Source organism: Balaenoptera ricei, chromosome 6, assembly GCF_028023285.1.
Source record: "Balaenoptera ricei isolate mBalRic1 chromosome 6, mBalRic1.hap2, whole genome shotgun sequence".
Taxonomy (NCBI): Eukaryota; Metazoa; Chordata; class Mammalia; order Artiodactyla; family Balaenopteridae; genus Balaenoptera; species Balaenoptera ricei.
In genome coordinates this window covers 70,070,241-70,088,058 of record NC_082644.1, presented here as the reverse complement: position 1 = coordinate 70,088,058, position 17,818 = coordinate 70,070,241, and the positions used below count along the sequence as shown (strand labels likewise).

The window sequence follows — 17,818 nt, the reverse complement described above, 5'->3', positions numbered from 1 at the left end:
GCATTGTATTAGTATTAATTACCTGTGCAGATCTTGGATAATTGAAGCAATTACTCTTCATTTCAGCTCCAGGGCCTGGAATGGATGGTTTCTCTGTATAATAACAATTTGAACGGAATCTTAGCTGATGAAATGGGGCTGGGAAAGACCATACAGACCATTGCACTCATCACTTATCTGATGGAGCACAAAAGACTCAATGGCCCCTATCTCATCATTGTTCCCCTTTCGTAAGTAAAGCCGTTTATTCCGCAGTTATCTTTCTTTATGTTGGAGCTTGCCCTATTCATAGTTTGTCCTTGTTTTTCCCTTAAGGCAGAATTGTAGCCTGTAGTGGGATTATCAAGAGCATATAATCCGGATTTAGGTTTTCTTTTCCCACCCCGCTTGCCACCCTTTGATTGGCTACATAAGCACAGGATGAAGTGATTTTTTTTCAGCCCTTAGCATTGCGGTCTAGGTCTACACAGCCTGCACACTGCGCAGTGGGTCGCATTCTTCATCACGCCTGAAGTGGCTCATGAAGCTGAAAGGTTTTGATTTCTTTTTAAGATTTCTTTGATTTTTTTTCTCTTTCCATTTCCAAAAGTTATATATATTCAAAAATTATATATTCTTAAATCTTCCTTTAGTGTCCCTCTTAAAGCAAAATCGTAACTATGAATTTTGCATTAAACCGCCCTCAGTACTCGCAGTTTATCTGCAGTGATTTTGTCGCTTTGTAAGGAGGGGTCTTCACTGTCCTCCGTTAAATTCCCAGTGCCTCGCCCACTGCATGGCTCCTTGTGGGTCTTTAGTGGAGACCCCTGAGGGAAGGGATACCTGTTCAAAACCGCCCTCCTTGGATGGGAGTGTGTCTCTGACTGTGGGTGTGAGTTTGCAGTTCTGTTCACTGAGATCCTCTTCTAGATCTCAGTGCTAATTACACACTTGGACCTTGAGAAAAAATATTCTGTTTTAGTATTTCCTTCAAATTTTGTCTAAATGAGAGTTATTTGCAGACCTGTTTAATCCATATTATTTGAATCCATGGTATTTAGACACCCTTTCCATATTATCTACATCTTGAACATATATTTTGGTTATTATCTATGTTTTGCATGTTCTGACTCATATATTACATTGATGCTTTCAGGGATTTTGCCTTTTAAGGCATTTAGTATTTTTCCCCTGCCTCCTCTTGACAGATTTATTTAGTATTTTCATGTGCTTTTGTCATTTCTTTTTCCTGACTCAGCTTTTCTCTGAACTTTATATGGCTGTTTCTAAAGAGTCCCCAAATCACTCTGGTAATTGCTGTTTTTCAGTATTAAAATTAAGATTTTTTTTTGCCCTCTATGTTCATGCATTCTTTAATTTTTTTTTCTCTTACGAGATTTCGTGTGAACCCACAAACAAACTTGTCATGCTTTGTGGCAGCTTATTTCTAACTTATCTCTTATTTCCACACCTTTAAAATGAATATGCAGTTGAGATATTTTATATTCTCTAGCCCCTTTCAAGGTGAGGCCTAAAAGTGAGTAAGAGCATCTTTTTAATCACAGATTTTTATACAAATGTCTCTCTGTATTTTGTTTTCTTTTGTTCTATAGGACTCTGTCTAACTGGACGTATGAATTTGACAAATGGGCTCCTTCCGTGGTGAAAATTTCTTACAAGGTTTGGAATCCTGTATTTATTTTTTGCTTTTCCACGTTTATATATAGACCCTATTTTCTTCATTCCCTGTGCACATCTGTGAACTGTATCTGGTTGTAAAGTTTTGTCATGTACATCATGTACTAAACAGTGAGAGTTAATCATCCCAAGAAGATTACTGTAATAAACCATAATTACTTTCAGATAGTGAAATGCAGAAGAAAATTGTTAATTATCATATTGCGAGGTTTCTGATGAGAGTAATACAAATGACAAATATCACACATCCCGCGTGCTGCTACCATGCCCACTGTTCCTGCAAAGTTAGGCAATTACCCGGGCGCCCGGGCGCCTGCTGGACGCTCCTGTAGAAATGGAGCCTTTCAGCGGAGCAGCGGGTTTTCTGCTACCTTGGGATCACCATAATTTCCTTTTCTTTCCCACCCCCCCCTTCCCTCGGTCTGCAGTGGGAAAGCTTCTCCATAAAGGTCTGAAAAGTGTCCAGACGTGTGAGCAATTTTGCCAAGCACTTTCTTCCTGGATAATGGATCTGTATATGATAATTGCATGTATGTGCAGTCCTTAGTCACATGCCTGGGCTCCATTAAGCCATGAGTAGTGAGAGACAACGCACGCCTGCTTCCATCGGGTAATATACATCTGTATTTTCTTCCCATTCAGGGCACCCCTGCCATGCGTCGCTCCCTCGTCCCCCAGTTACGGAGTGGCAAATTCAATGTCCTCCTGACTACTTATGAGTACATTATAAAAGACAAGCACATTCTTGCAAAGGTATGTTTAAAAAAATTCTCTTATCTCTAATTATGGACCATCGCAACTGGAGTGTAAAGTATTCCCCAAATTATACGCACTAGTATAATTTGCTCGTTAGATGGCTGGTCTCTCTCTTTTTCAGTCAGATATATTTTGGTCGTGTGTTTTTCATTTTATGTATGCTGGGGTTTTTTGTGTTTTATTTTGGTTGTTGTTGTATGTCACTGATCCTGGGACTCTTACCTACCCTATCCTATCATAGTTTATGGGTTTACATCTCTTAAAAGAATTCACCTGGGTTCCTTCAACTCTTTTTTTTCTCTCCAACAGCCCTGAATATCGTGCTTGTGGAAGAAATAATTGTTTTTGTTGCCCTGGGATATTGTCAGCAGCGTAACTTCATTTCTCTTGTGTCTTTGTCTCTCCAGAGATGAGTAGGCATTTCTCCATATGGTCTTCTCCATATGAACGTTTATCCAAGCTGCAGTTTTTGTGCTATTCCTGTTTTATGTTTTTCCTGGTGAAATAATGGGCTATTATTGTTTGAATTACTCTGGGCTCTTTCTGTGACTATTTATTTAGAGCCGGGAAAGAGTCGTTTTCTACCTGTGACCTACATGTCTGATGATTTGTATGTCCTAAGTTGTCCTTTAGCCAAAAAATAGAATTTTTTTTTCCATTTATATCATCTTGTCTCCTAATATATTCATGTAGAATGATGGGAGTAGTTTCTGTCATAGAGGAAGCATGAAAACTTAATTTTTTTTCCTTTAGTAATTTCTTTTACCCTGTGGTGTTTTGAAAGCACTATAATCTGAAACTAAGTTATGGCCAGAATTGAACAGAATCACTATTTCTGGGGTCTGTTCTATCTCTGCATTAAACCTTTGCTCTGGAAATAGAGAGTCCCCTTCGTGGCATCCTAGGAAATAACATAAAGGAAATGGGCTCCCAGGGGAGGTTTGTTTAATCATTGAGATGGCACCAGCAACAATACTGTGTTCCTCTTCCTCATCCTCCAAGATGAATTTGGCAGTGTCAGGAATGACGTGTTTTCAGTATAACTGTGGGAATGTGTTTGTACATTTGAGATCCTTTTAAGGAAATTCATATCATGTCTTCTGCATATGTATTTCAAAATTCATCAGAGACGCCTGGTAATGAGGTGTATTGCTTTTATTTGTCACTGGAGAAATGAAGCTCTAGAAAGGGGTAGTAATTTTTTTCTGAGTGGAAGACCTAATTAGTAGTAGACCCGATAGCAAAATCATAGGCCTCTGATTCCTTGTTTATTATTTCATAAGCTAAATTAGGCAGGGAAGTAGATTTAGAATATTGATTTAAATACATTTTTATCTCCTGGCCTCTTTTTCACGCTATTGGTAACTTTGGGACAGTTGATTGTACAACTTTAACTATTCTTAAGCAATTTTCTTAGAGGTAGCAGAGGAAGGAAACAAATTTTAAAACTCTGGGAGTTTCTTTTACCCGAACATCCCAGCCTGACTGATGATTTTATTCCTTTTCCCGGGACTTTACTGGTGCTTCTAATGAGGAAGGCGAGGACTTTATAGAACGCTTTGCCGTCTCCCTGCTCTCTAAGAGCTTTTCAGCGGGATCCAGGGACATCTGAGCACCAGATGCTTTTCTTGGCCATTGCCACTGTTTTGTGGGGAATGGATAGGCTTAGTGGGATATTCCTCATTGTTCTCACTTTGAGAAACAATGACCTTGGAGAGGGCTGAAGGGTCAGATGTGAGAGGGGAAGGGGACTGTGTGTAGACTTAGGAAGGAAGATCGTGTCGTATGGTCACATTGTTTATTTTTGAAGTGATAGTTATGCTGGGGGAATATATTGCGTTTAATTCTGAAGTTTTGGCATAAACAGAGGAATGCTATTTTAGCACTGCCCTCTCTGCCAGTAAGTCTATCCTTTCATTTTAGACATCTTGAAATCGGGGTCCTAGACCTGGCAGGTAAGGAGTATGTATGAACTCAGAGAGTCCAGGTTGCCAGATCTTCTAATGTTTTAAAAGAAGCTGGATGTCCAGATTTTTATGTGAAATGTTCCAACTTCTAAATGTTAGCAGCTAAGTTCAAATTAAAAAAAAAAAATTAAAAAAAAAAAAAAACATGAGCCAAACCCTGAAGGTAGTAGTCAGCCAAGGCAATAGAAAAAGGGCATGAAGCCAGAGTACTTCCGCTGCAGGTGCCTGCTGATGCCATCTTGGAGAAATCAGTCACTAACCTCTGCTTCAAGTGAGGAGCTATATTCTGTACTTACTATGAGCAGAGGTAACAGAGCCATTAAGTCTGGCATAGCTGTCATGACATAACATTAATAGAAGGAGTATTGGATGGGGAGACACAGGAGCTAATCCTGGCCCAACCATTTCATTCTGGGCCCAAGTTTCCGTCTTTGTGAAAGGGTAATTTGGAATCACATTCTATTATTCCATTCCATTACTACATAGTGCACGATGATCTGTCAGGTATGGGAAATAGACTGTTAAGATTCTTTTATGCTAAGGAATCTCATGTCATAGCTTTTACCAAGCATGAGTTCTTTGGTTTTCCACATCACCACTTGCCTCTTAGAAGTAGTTGTGTTTTCCCTTGTTCACCGCATGTTGGTCCTTCCTCTTGTGTTATAGATTCGGTGGAAATATATGATAGTGGACGAAGGCCACCGAATGAAGAATCACCACTGCAAGCTGACTCAGGTCCTGAACACTCACTACGTGGCCCCCAGAAGGATCCTCTTGACCGGGACTCCCCTGCAGAATAAGCTCCCGGAACTCTGGGCCCTCCTCAACTTCCTCCTTCCCACAATTTTTAAGAGCTGCAGCACATTTGAGCAGTGGTTTAATGCTCCATTTGCCATGACTGGAGAAAGGGTACTGGCCTAACTTTTATTTTTCCCACTGCATGACAGTGAAATGAAATGGAAAGACCTAAAGCTGAGAACACTAGAGCCACAGAAAACCCATAGGGTGGTTTACATTGTTGTAAAGTATTAGGAAGCCAATCAGTGGATGTATATGTTCTCACTCCAGGGATATTTTTCCATCCAAAGAAAATGGATCTAGTGATGGATGTAGGATCTAGGATCTAGGGTGTCCTAATCCCATTGTCTTTTGCCACTGTGTTAACCAGGCCAACAGAGGGTGTTCCTGGCTGGTGGAATGCTTAACTGCTACAGGCCACAAGGAGGATAAATGCAGAGATATTTGTTCAATCTATTTAACCACAACTCAACCAACCGAATATAAACCTTAAAAAGAAATATTTCCTTGTTATAAACTTGGGCTTCCCTTTAAACTATTTCCACATTAAGAGTTTGTATGTAAAACTGAACTGGTTTATACTAATTTTCTTTATGCATTGTTTTCAGGTTTTAGTGTAAGCCTCAGTCTTGTGTGTATATAAATATTCCTCAAACCCTGGAGTAGCCATTTTCAAATTTCTTATTATCATTCCTTCCACTATAGGAACGAAAAGCCACTTAAAATGCTTTAGGGAAATTTATGTTGGAACTGTTTGGCCCTTTAATTTTGAGATGTTATAGGTACATTAGCCTTTTATTAAGAATTCATTGGCTTGCCCATTTGGAGAAGGTAGCGTCAATCAGCTCTGCCCCCTAGAGGTGAATAGAGGAAGGTGAAAGAGAAAGCGAAGGATTTATATATAAACAGGACTGAACTTGAACAAGATCAGAGCAGTGCAAAGGAGGATGCAGGCAGAGGGGCTTAGAAACCTACCGACGTAATCCGGATCCACTCTTCAGATTCTTCTTTTCAGGTTCAGGCCCTGTTCCCTTGGTATGTTTCTGCATCTGAGACAATCAGAGTTAGGAGCCTAACTTAATGCTTCAGTTTGAAGGAAGAACACATTAACTATTGCCCTTTTACTCGTGTTCTACCTCAGCCTTTAGTCAGCCTTTACTGCAATCATATCCCATAAAATTCTGAGCTGTTAACACTCCTGATCTAAAACTGATGGCTCTGGGCCATTTTCTACAAAACTCAGCATTCAGACCAAGACACCCATTTAGAGGCTGTTCTGTTACCACCTGGTAGGAAGGTGGGAACAGCATTCTGAGGTGTACATGATGGGTATAAACCTAGCCTTAATGCACATAAAATTTCAATCATATATTGAAACCAATAATAAATGTAACATAAAGAGTCATTGTATGAAAGATCTTTTAAAAAAAAAAAAAGATCAAATTCATCTAAGTTTCTCTTATATAGGTGGACTTAAATGAAGAAGAAACTATATTGATCATCAGACGTCTGCATAAGGTGTTGAGACCATTTTTACTGAGGAGACTGAAGAAAGAAGTTGAATCCCAGCTTCCAGAAAAAGTATGTTGCAAATTCAAAAGTTGTGGTTTCTTCCCCTGCCAATATATTTGGAGTACCTGCCCCTGAAATTGTGTTTCGGAAACAGCAGGCTTGTATTTTAGTTCCAGGTAACTGGGAAATATCTTAAAGATTTTTTTTGTTAGATGGGTGCTAGGGGATTTAGTGTAGAGAGAGAAGGGAAATTTTAGCATTTCATCTTGTTTTCCAAAAGTTTGGGGGCAGATTTTAAAAAATAACCAAATTCATTGAGTCTCATTACATTTTAGCTTTAAGTTACATTCACTTAACATTACATGAATTAACATTCTGTTTTAACTTTAGATTTTTTCTTTTTACTAACCTCGTTGAGTTCGCTCTTGCAGGCGCCGTAGAAATGTTCTGCTTTGAGCCAAATAAGGCTTTGAGTTTGAGGCTTGTATCATTATCAAGGGACCTGGTAAGCATTTGCCAGGTTTCCCGGTAATGTGTTTAATATTGGATGCTTGGGATGTCATGGTTCTGATAGTAAGTGAAAAATAGGGTTCCTGCAAATTACAGACGCATCATCTAATTTAAGTTCCTGTGAACATTTTAAGAAATATTTTTCAGATTACTTTTTGGACACTGATTTTTCAGTGCTTTAGAATGTCTTTTAAGCCCTTAGCTCCACATTTTTGGGTTGGATTTGGGTATTGGCTTAATATGTTTTTGATCATATTTTGGAATCGCACACAACTGGAGTTCTACGTTTCATTCTCTTAAAGATAGACTGTTTGGCATTGTGCACTGTTCGTTGCATGAGTTAGTTTGATGTGAGTTTTCTTTTTAGAGGAGCCAATTGTGAAATGTGTGTTTTGCATCATTGTGTTTTTCTGTGTAATGACTCTATTTTTTGAACAGATTGGTTCATCCTGCTCAGTTTTAAGTGGGATTGGCAAGATAGTATACAAAGTTGATCACTTTGCTAACAGAGAATTTTGATCCCTAAGGCCCTGTTCATTAGCAGTTGGAAAAAAATTAAATATTAACACAGTTCTTATACCATGCTCATCCCAGCAAAAACCTAAATATCTAAGTATTTTATTTTGCTAGTGAATGCATCTTGGGGATTGAATGCTGTTGATATTTCTTGGACTTCGTGTGGTCTTGGCATCTGTGGGTAACCCCCTTTCTATTCAGTATGGACTTTAGTTACAGAATAAGCTGGGGAATGGGTACAGTGGTCATGTGGCTGCCTTGAATGTTACTGAGATCCTGCAAGTTATAGAGATGGAATGTTAAAGATTTTAATTTGTCCCATACTTCCTTTTGTTTCTTTAGAAGAGCTATAAAATAAAAGACAATTAACTGAAGTTCTTCATTTATTCATTCCATAAAACTTCTTAATCTTGTTACTCGTTACTCTGTATTAGCCAGTCCTGAATGGCTAATATAGATAGATATTTAAAAAACACATTACAACTTGAAAGTATGCCCTGTTTTAAGAAAATCCACTGTATTAGAATCCAAACTTTTGCAGCATAGGGATTATGGGGTGATTGGTTACTTTACTAAAATATTTATTTCACAGCTCTTTTCACAAGAAAACTTCCTGAGTATTGATAAATTTAAAAAAACTTAAGATTAGATTTTCAAGAGCATGTTTCCGACATAAAGTACACATGTACTGTTTAATATCCAGATTTTTATATTTGAGGTACGTTAAACACCCTGTGTGTGGTATACAGGCATACCTCATTTTATTGCACTTTGCTTCATTGCCCTTCATAGATACCATGTTTTTTTCCCCCCAAATTGAAGGTTTGTGGCAACCCTGCATTGAGCAAGTCTGTCAGCACCATTTTTCAGCATATGCTAATTTCATGTCTCTATGTCATGTTTTGGTAATTCTCGCAATATTTCAAGCTTTTTCATTATTGTTTTATGTGTTACGGTGATCTGTGATCAGTGATCTTTGATGTACCATTGCAAAAAGATTATGACTCACTGAAGGCTCAGATGATAGCATTTTTTGGCAATAAAGTATTTTTTGATTAAGGTGTGTCCAATTGTTTTAGACAGTGCTATTGCACACTTAATAGACTATAGTATGGTGTGAACATAACTTATATGTGCTAGGAAACCAAAAAATGCTTGTGACTTGCTTTATTACCATATTCCCTTTCTTTTGTTGGTCTGGAACTGAACCTGCACTGTCTCCAAGGTATGACTGAATTATCTGTGGATAAGCTACCTTTACCTGGAGGCAACTTGGTGGAGTGGAAGTCATGGGGTCTGCCCGTCAGAGTGGACCTGGGTCCCCACTGCATTCTCCGTCTCATACTAGCTGTGTGAGCTTGGGCAAGTCTCTTAACCCAGTGGGTGTCAGTGTTCTCATCAAGGAACTGGAAAATAGACAATACCTGCTTCACAGAAGAGGATTGAATGGATGCAGTACTCATAACACTATGCCTGGCACGTGGTAAGGGCTCAACTGGTGACAACTGCTATCACCAGAGTCCTTACTTTCTACTCACACTGCCATTTCTATTGCTGACTTCTGGTTCCGCTTCCCTATTCGCTTCAAGTTCTTTCTCACTGTTCTCTGGTTCTGGCACTTTCTGTGTTCCCGCCCCATCTCTGTCCTCATAATCTTTTCATGGTGAGTAGGGGAACTAATCACTTGGCATGTGTATGTAGCTGTTATTGATGTGCTTTGGCCAGTTTTCACTCTTTGCTCTTTCTACCTTGTTAGGATTTTTTTAATCTGGGGAAATTTGGCCATTTAAGTGTCATCCTTGGGGGTAAGAAGCTTTCTTCTGCCACCATCTGCTTGTAGCCACAAACAACATATATGTCTTTCTCAGGCTGTATAAGGAATCTAGAAAGGAATTGTGGCTGATGGCAGGAAAAGGCTAAATATTTTATAGAAGTGATGCTCAAATGTTTTCATGAAAAAGAATCAGGGAAGTGGATTTCCATTTTATTTTTTAATTTACCTATAATAAAATTCACTCTTTTTGGTGTATAGTTCTGAGTTTTGACAAATACATAGCTACGTTAACTCTACCCACAATCAAAATACAGAACAATTCTGTCTCCCAGTCCCCCCGACCAAAAATTTCCTAGTGCTCTCACTTTTTAGTCAAACTCTCCCTCTACCCTTTGCCTCATGCAACCGCTAATTTGTTCTCCATCCCTGTAGTTTTGCCTGTTCCAGGATGTTGTATGAAAGAAATCAGACAATATGTCTCATCAGACCTTTTGCATCTGGTTTTTCATTTAGTGTAATGAATTTGAGATACATCCAAGGTGTTGGATGTATCATTAATTGGTTCATTTTTATTGTTGAATAATATTCTGTTATATTGATGCACCAGAGTTTGTTTATCCATTTAACTGAAGGAAATTTGGGTTGTTTCTAGTTTTTGATGGTTATGCATAAGTCTGCTATGAACATTTGTGTATAGGTTTTTGTGTGAACATAGGTTTTCATTTCATTTTAGTAAATATCTAGGAGTGGGATTGCTCGGTCATATGGTAAATGTACACATAACTTTATAAGAAACTTCCGAGTGGTTTTCTAAGGAGTCTGAACCATTTTGTAGTCCCACCAGCAATGTATGAGCATTCCAGTTCCTCCACATTCTCCTCAATACTTGATATTTTCAGTTTTTAACACTGCTGGCCGTTTCAGTAATTGTGTGCTGATATCTCGTGACTCATCTTCATGTGCTTATTTGGCATTCATGTGTCTTCTTTGATCAAGTGGTGCTTAAATCTTTTGCCTATTTTTTTCCCAATTATTTCTTTTCTTATTGTTGAGTTTTCAGATAGAAAAACTCTTAAAAATACAAAGTACCAGCCCTAGCCCCAGTAATTCTGCTTAGTATAGTGGGAGTGACCTCAGGAGTCTGTATTTCCTCAGATGAAACCAAAGCAGGCATATAAGGGCCACAGTTTGATAAATGCAGTTCTACTTCATAGAAAAATTAGTTTTAATGAATGAGTATTTAATAAAAATTAGTTTTAATCAATGAGTATTTAATGACTTAGTGAGTCTAATGAAACACCTAATGAGCAAGAGAATATACTGTCTCCAGGCCCCTCCCAACACCACCACCAAGCTGCTGGCATAAGATCCATTCCTTATACTCACGGAAGAAGGGCAATTCATGGAAAAGAGATTACATAAAACCTAACTTAAGCTAAAGAAAAATTGATTTTTCGATTTAGCTCCCATTTGAGGTTGTCTGTGCTGACTTTCCCTTTTGTATAATCAAGAACCAACTGTACTTACCATTGGCTGTACGTGTGTGTGTGTGTGTGTGTGTGTGTGTGTCTGTGTCTAAATATGCTAAAATATGTATACGATGTCTGAGATTAACTAGAGGTTGACCTACCTAAAATCGACCCTGATTTTGATATAATCTGTATAAAACCACAAAAAAGCATTGTTTAGATGGGCAGCTTTTACATTCATTATATAAAAATTTAGAATGCTTGATGTAATTAATCATCACTTTGTTCCTCTCTTGCCATAGATTCTAGAACCTGGGACTTTCATAAATTTAATCTTGGAAATCTCAATTCACAAAGTGGTAATATATCACACACAGTAGTCTGGATTTACTGATCTAATAATACCTCCTTTTGGAAGGGAAATGATAAGTGAGGAATAGTGTTTAGGGAGAAACTATGAATAAAGGTTGAAAACTTTTACAGGGTTATATGGGAGGAGAGTCTGGGCCAATATAACCACCCAGTTTAGCTCCCTGAAGGGACCAGTTTGATCATTACTAACATAAGGAGTCTTAGGAGATAACTGTCATGTCCATGAGGCTGACACCCCAATTTTACATATAATTTCAAAATAATAGTCCCAGTGGCTCTCAGAAGCCTAACTTGTTGGGAGAATCATCCCTGTTAAAGAGTCATAGATTTTATTTCCTTCAGCACCAGCATATTTTGAGGAACTTTCAAATTCATGCTGTAATCAGGGACCATCATGTTTTTTGGAGGTGACCCAGACCCAACAGAGTTTGAGATGGCGTGATGATTACAAAGACTTTCCTCGCCTTGCCACTGTCAGTCTGCATGTCTACTTTCGAATTGTTCCGTCTGCCCTTTTCTCAATGCGTAGCTCTGATGGCTTGCTCTGTGCACTGCACTGCGCTTGGGCGGGGCTGCAAGGTGCAGGAGCTGTACCAGAAATTGGAGGCATGGTGTGAGCTGTCGCTGAACGATGGCATGACAGTGAAAGGCAGCATCACCCACCCCATCAGGAGGAAGGATCCAGGCATTCAAGAGCTTTAGGACAGGATTCCCCAGAGCACACAAGGGGGCGTGTGTCAGTATGTGGGGAGGTGCTTACTAGTAATCCATTGAGGTGTGGGAGGAAGATTTTAGAGCTTCCATTTATATTACTTTTTCTCTTAAAAATAAAAAAAATTAAGCTTTATTAAGTTAACATACAGATGGACACTGGTACCCATGCGGTATGTATGCACAACAGAAAGTCAAGGTACCTTGCTTAGACTGTATCGGTTATCCCGGGCGGGAGTGTGAGGGGGAACACCTCCACCTGGGGCGTCAGATATCCGCTCACCCTCGCAGCCTGGTTCCTTCGCTTTCTGCCTACTGTGAGCATGGCGGGTTTCCCCGTATCCAGGTAAAAGGATTTTTAGGATGATCTCATTTTAACTAAACTGACACCCGTGGCCCTCAGAATGAATGAAGGGCTTTAAAAGATTCTGCAGAGGATTGCAGGTTGAAAACAAGATGGATAACGTAAGCACAGATGGACGGTAGGAAAAGGGCAGTCCTGCCACCTCTCCTGTTCCTAGTGTGGGTTTTCACCAGCCCCATTATAACCCCCAAAATGAGATGTCATCAAATTGGCCTCTTGAAATGTAGATATAAGTCAGCTGCCTTTAACATTGACCCCTGTCCTAAAGGTAACTTGTGTTTTGAGACATCAACGTCCGCACATGCATATAATTCATAGTTAAATATATGGGCATGTATTGGGAAGAGGCGCTTTAGCATGTCTTCCTAGTGAGGAACTGCCATCAAAAAAGTTTAATGACCACTTCTTTGCGGGAAATGAAAAGGCAGATTGACTTTGGCTGATAGATATGATTGGGGAAGATCTTACAGAGAGCCCTCGGGGAGAGTAAAATTTGGAAAGGAAGCCCTAAGACTAAGGACCCTCACCCCAGGCCTGGGGGAAAGTACAAAGACAAACAAAATAGCTTGGACTTGTTTTGGGAGGTTACAGGGAGCAAACGTAAAATATAGTCGTGAAACTTAGGATGGTGATTTTGATGATGTGTATCAAACTGGCTTCTGGTACCCCCTAATGGTGCTTGGGAGGAGGGTTGGGGGGAACATCTCCTTCCTACAGCAGCCATCAGGTTCTAGGGTTGAGCTCGCTTCTCTGCTGACTTGGCCCCTATGGGGGTGTTTGGCATTCCTATCTGCATGGCATCATCGTGCATGCCTCCTGCTTCCCAAACTCCCTCCCCTCCAGCTCTTAGCAGCAGCTAACTGATGCGAAGGAGGTTGAGGGTCCAGTCCCTCATTCTGGTTCTTCTGTCTCCTAACGCACTTACAAGCAAGCCTCAGCCCTCCTTTCCACATTCAGGAAAGTGTGCACAAGCTGGCTGGCAGGGAGGCCCAGGTGAAGATGAACATCAGGGCAGAACTGGGAAACCTAAAAGTCTCCGTGGTCATCCTTAGCGTAGAGCTTACGGAAGTCGAGTCTGGTTCGATCCTAACTGCACCATTAAATAGCTGCATCGTTTCAACCCAGTCACTTAACCTTTCTGATGCTCAGGTTCCTTATCTATAAAACTCGAACACCACTAAATGTAACTCTCCTACAGCTCTTGTGTAGTGAAATGGGAGAAGGCACATAAAGCATTTTTGCACGGGGCCTGGTCCATAGAAAGAACTCAATAATACTAGCCCTTGGTGTCATTTTTATCATTATGCTTGTTAAAGTCTGAAGTTGTTTAACATTTTTCTACACCGTGATCAAGTTTCGTGGAGAATTAACAGCTCTTGAAAAAGTCGAAGTACTTTAAAAACATGCAGTATCAAGCCTGTGGAACATAAAGCCTGTACTAATAGTGCATCCTTATTTATTAAACTTGGAGATGTTTTTTCCACCCTGGCCAAGAAAGTCATTAAAAACTAAAACAAGTTTATGGCAGGTCACTTGCTTTTCTTAACTTTTCTGCAGAAGAATCCACCTTTCTCTAATCTGATTTGGTGCATCAAAACGAGTAGCAAAAGGCTATTAATTGCGGTTCTGGCTGGCCTGACAGGTTCCTTCTAAAGCAACAATCGAATGAATATTCAACTTCTCTTCATCTGTGACCTCCTCGCCCTGGCCCTCAGAGCTGAAAATAACCTGATCATTTTTAATCAGTTTGTTAAACATGAGGCAGCTTGCTGATTTGCTTTTAATCACATTCTGCAGATTTCTAGGCATTAATCTGATGTTTATTATGAAAATTTCACATTTGTATTCTGGGGATTTTTTTTAATAAAGAAAAACAATAATAGGAAATAACCAAGGCAGATTGTGTGCATTAGGAGCGTGCGAGAAGTATTGCAGGTGTGTATGAAACCACCAGCACATGAATTCCCTTTCACTGTTTTAAATTGGATTTTTCTGTTATTTCAAAATGGAAGCACATGAGGCCTTGCCTCTAAAGAAGATGGTCCTAGAGTTGCATCCAATTGTGGATTAATTCCTCTCCTTTGCCTGTTATCCTCACTAGGGTAGTATCCGCTCATCCTTCAAAAGCAGAGGGTAATTACATACAGTCAATCTAGGGCTCTTATGAATCTCCTTCTCAGATCAGTACTGGGGGTAGTAGCCACCTAGGACCATTTAAAAAATGTTTTCCAAAGAAAATCAGAGGTTATTGGCCAAGCACTGTTTTTCCTAAAACTGTTCTGTTCATAGGAAAGGAGGTATAGGTGGGAAGCAGAGGAAATACTATAAAAAAAAAAGAAAAGAAAATACTCTGTATTGAACATCTTTGAATTTGAACAGTTTGCCAGCCTCTCTCTCTCTTTCTCTCTCTCTAATATGGAACAAGTCAAGAAATTTCCAAAAGCATGACCCTAGTGTCAATGGTCAATGACATACAACCTTTTGAAGGTCCCTACAGTATAATGGTACCTTTAGTAGTGATGACTGTGGTCCTCTCCATCACTACCACCACCCCACCCCACCCCCTCCATGAATGAATCCAAGAGAGGGGAAGAGAGATACCTTTGTGGTTCCAGGAGTGCCACCAGCAGCCATGTCTCAACAGTCTTCTTAGAGCAGGCACCTTCTCTCTCCTGCTCTACTTACTGTTCTTTTTTCCCCAGGTTGAATATGTGATCAAGTGTGACATGTCAGCTCTGCAGAAGATTCTGTATCGCCATATGCAAGCCAAAGGGATCCTCCTCACAGACGGTTCGGAGAAAGATAAGAAGGTACGTTGCGGAAGATGTTGCAACTCAAGGTGCCGTCATGTATCTTCTTGGGGCTGTGACGCTGGATACTCCTGGGAAACATCCCTGCTAATGCTGATTTGTCAAAGCAAATTACTGGGCTTTTTTGGGAGCTCTTGTTGCTGCCGAAGAAAATCTCGTAGCCTCTTACCTGCAAACTGCATAGGAGCAGTTAGAAACGAACACCATCTTGGTGTTCATATCACCAAAATAGTTAGCTATGCTCATGTCAGTTCTGCACGGAATATATCTGCCTAAGGGTGTGGTGGCATTATGGAAGGTTTCACAATCCAGTTTCATTCCCTGGGCGTCTGTTCCATGCTTCTAGGGAATAGACAGCTGTGAATCCTAGCGAATAGACAGTTATTTCTCAAAGCCATCCACTGGGCATAATTCCCTCGTCTAGGATAAGTTAGTCACAAGGAAGATGTTATATCTAATTCAGGAACAACTGTGTAATAGTAACAGGAACTTTGGACCACAAGAGGTGTAGGTTACCGAGAAGACCTATGGCCCTTTGCTGTTTCTATAGAAGCCTTTTTTTTTTTTTAATGGGAAATACCTGATCAATTAATAACTTCTATTTTCACTCTCCTCTACTTGTTCTTAGGGGAAAGGAGGCGCTAAGACACTTATGAACACTATCATGCAGTTGAGAAAAATCTGCAATCACCCATACATGTTTCAGCACATTGAGGTAAGTCTGCGTTCTCTGTCGTGACCCTGATCCTTACTGTGTTATTCCTACTAATACTACATAGACAATTTTTTTTAATAAAAAATAAAAGAGGGTTAACACGTGTGGAAGTTGAAACGACGTGCTCTGATAGCTTGAAGAGCAGAATTAACAAACATGAATTTTCTGGTTATGGATTCTCATTGGCACCAGACACTTGAGCATCTGGAATTTTATAACCAGGAGTTTCAAGTAGTGAGAAAATGCTGTAAGCTATGGCTCATTATGTGGGTTTGGGTAGGTGCTGTGAATTGCCTTGTTATCGTAGGAGCTCCGAAATGGAAGATAATGATAAATACATCCAGCTTCCTCAGAAGGATGCTGTGAAAAATATTAAAATAATGTATTTATACCCGTTGAACAGAAAGATGTTCTCTGTAAAAGTCACTGACTTTAGTCTGTTACTTAGATTTGTATTTTTCCTTTCTGGCCTCTTTCATGACAGTGTAGATACAGGCTTTTATCCTGAGGCTCTGGTCTCTAGGAAGCTATTTTTAGGGGAGAGGACATATTCTGCCCTGTTCGCTACATGTGAATGAGTTTCCTAAATTGACAATTTCACCCCAGTAGGAGCCATTGACTTGAGCAGGAAGGAAAAGGAGCCACGATTGTAGCCTCCGCTTTTCAATGTGGCCGCAGATGCATATGGTCCTGGCGGCAGTTATTTGCCAGGGCGCTGCTTACTTTCCACTACAGATGAGCAGGAGGCGTGGGCAAGTCACTGCAGGCTCCGTGTTTGCACCAGCTTATTAACCAATAAGTAAATAGAAGGTTCTAGGAATTTAACTTTCAGGAGCATATTCCTGGAAATGAGACTGAAATATTCTTGACTTTGAAGATTATTTTTTTCTTCCTTGTTTTTGGTAATCGCGCTTGTGAGGTGACAGTATATATTGCACCTCTATCCCTATCCTGGAGTCCTATCCCACCTGTGGTGGGAAATTAGAAAAACTCCTGACATTGTTGTTGCCTTAGGGACAGGCAACCCTTCCTTTATAGAGTAAAAAGCCCTCGATATAAGTAAAATGACAACAGCAACAACAGTAAAAGGAAGGAAGGATGGATGGAAGGAAGGAAGGAAGAAAAGAAAGAAGGAAGAAAGGGAGGGAGGGAGGGAGGGGAAGGTCCCACCAACAAGCCTATTTAGACACATAGTAGGAGAATTCACTGTGTGGTAATAAGTCTATACCCCAGGTCACTTTTTTTTTTTTTTTTTTTTTAATGCTGGCTGTCAGGCACTACTGACTTCTATTTTTTATTTATTTATTTTTTAAATTTATTTATTTATTTATTTAATTTTGGCTGTGGTGGGTCTTCGTTTCTGTGCGAGGGCTTTCTCTAGTTGCGGCAAGCGGGGGCCGCTCTTCATCGTGGTACGCGGGCCTCTCACTATCGCGGCCTCTCTTGTTGCGGAGCACGGGCTCCAGACGCGCAGGCTCAGTAGTTGTGGCTCACGGGCCCAGTTGCTCCGCGGCATGTGGGATCTTCCTAGACCAGGGCTCGAACCCGTGTCCCCTGCACTGGCAGGCAGATTCTCAACCACTGCGCCACCAGGGAAGCCCCCAGGTCACTTTTAACTGTGACTTGGTGTAAGTCACTCATAGTTACTTGACTTGTCATCAGATGGTAATAGATTATACGACTGGCAAGGGCATAAGCTTTAAAAAAAAAATAACATATGAAGTGTCTGGTAAACCAATAATGTGATAAATGGGCTGTAAGGTATCCATGAATTAGTGGGGGGTACATGTTGGGTTGGAGGAGCCAAAAAAAAAAAGATCTAATGGTGAAAATGATTGGGGTCATGTCAGATTAACCTGTCACCCAC

The 17,818-nt window shown here is 40.2% G+C and overlaps 1 protein-coding gene across 5 annotated transcripts in view; it reads left to right on the top strand.

The window, feature by feature from the left end:
- SMARCA2 (SWI/SNF related, matrix associated, actin dependent regulator of chromatin, subfamily a, member 2) overlaps positions 1-17,818 on the top strand; it is a 176,318-nt gene that overhangs the window by 66,727 nt on the left and 91,773 nt on the right. For all 5 annotated transcript variants that reach the window (XM_059924827.1, XM_059924823.1, XM_059924825.1 and 2 more), the window contains exons 15-21: positions 67-230; positions 1,593-1,659; positions 2,320-2,430; positions 5,067-5,309; positions 6,666-6,779; positions 15,129-15,236; positions 15,865-15,951. In XM_059924827.1, coding sequence (XP_059780810.1) covers positions 67-230; positions 1,593-1,659; positions 2,320-2,430; positions 5,067-5,309; positions 6,666-6,779; positions 15,129-15,236; positions 15,865-15,951 — 894 coding nt within the window. The remainder of the gene's footprint in view (positions 1-66; positions 231-1,592; positions 1,660-2,319; positions 2,431-5,066; positions 5,310-6,665; positions 6,780-15,128; positions 15,237-15,864; positions 15,952-17,818) is intronic.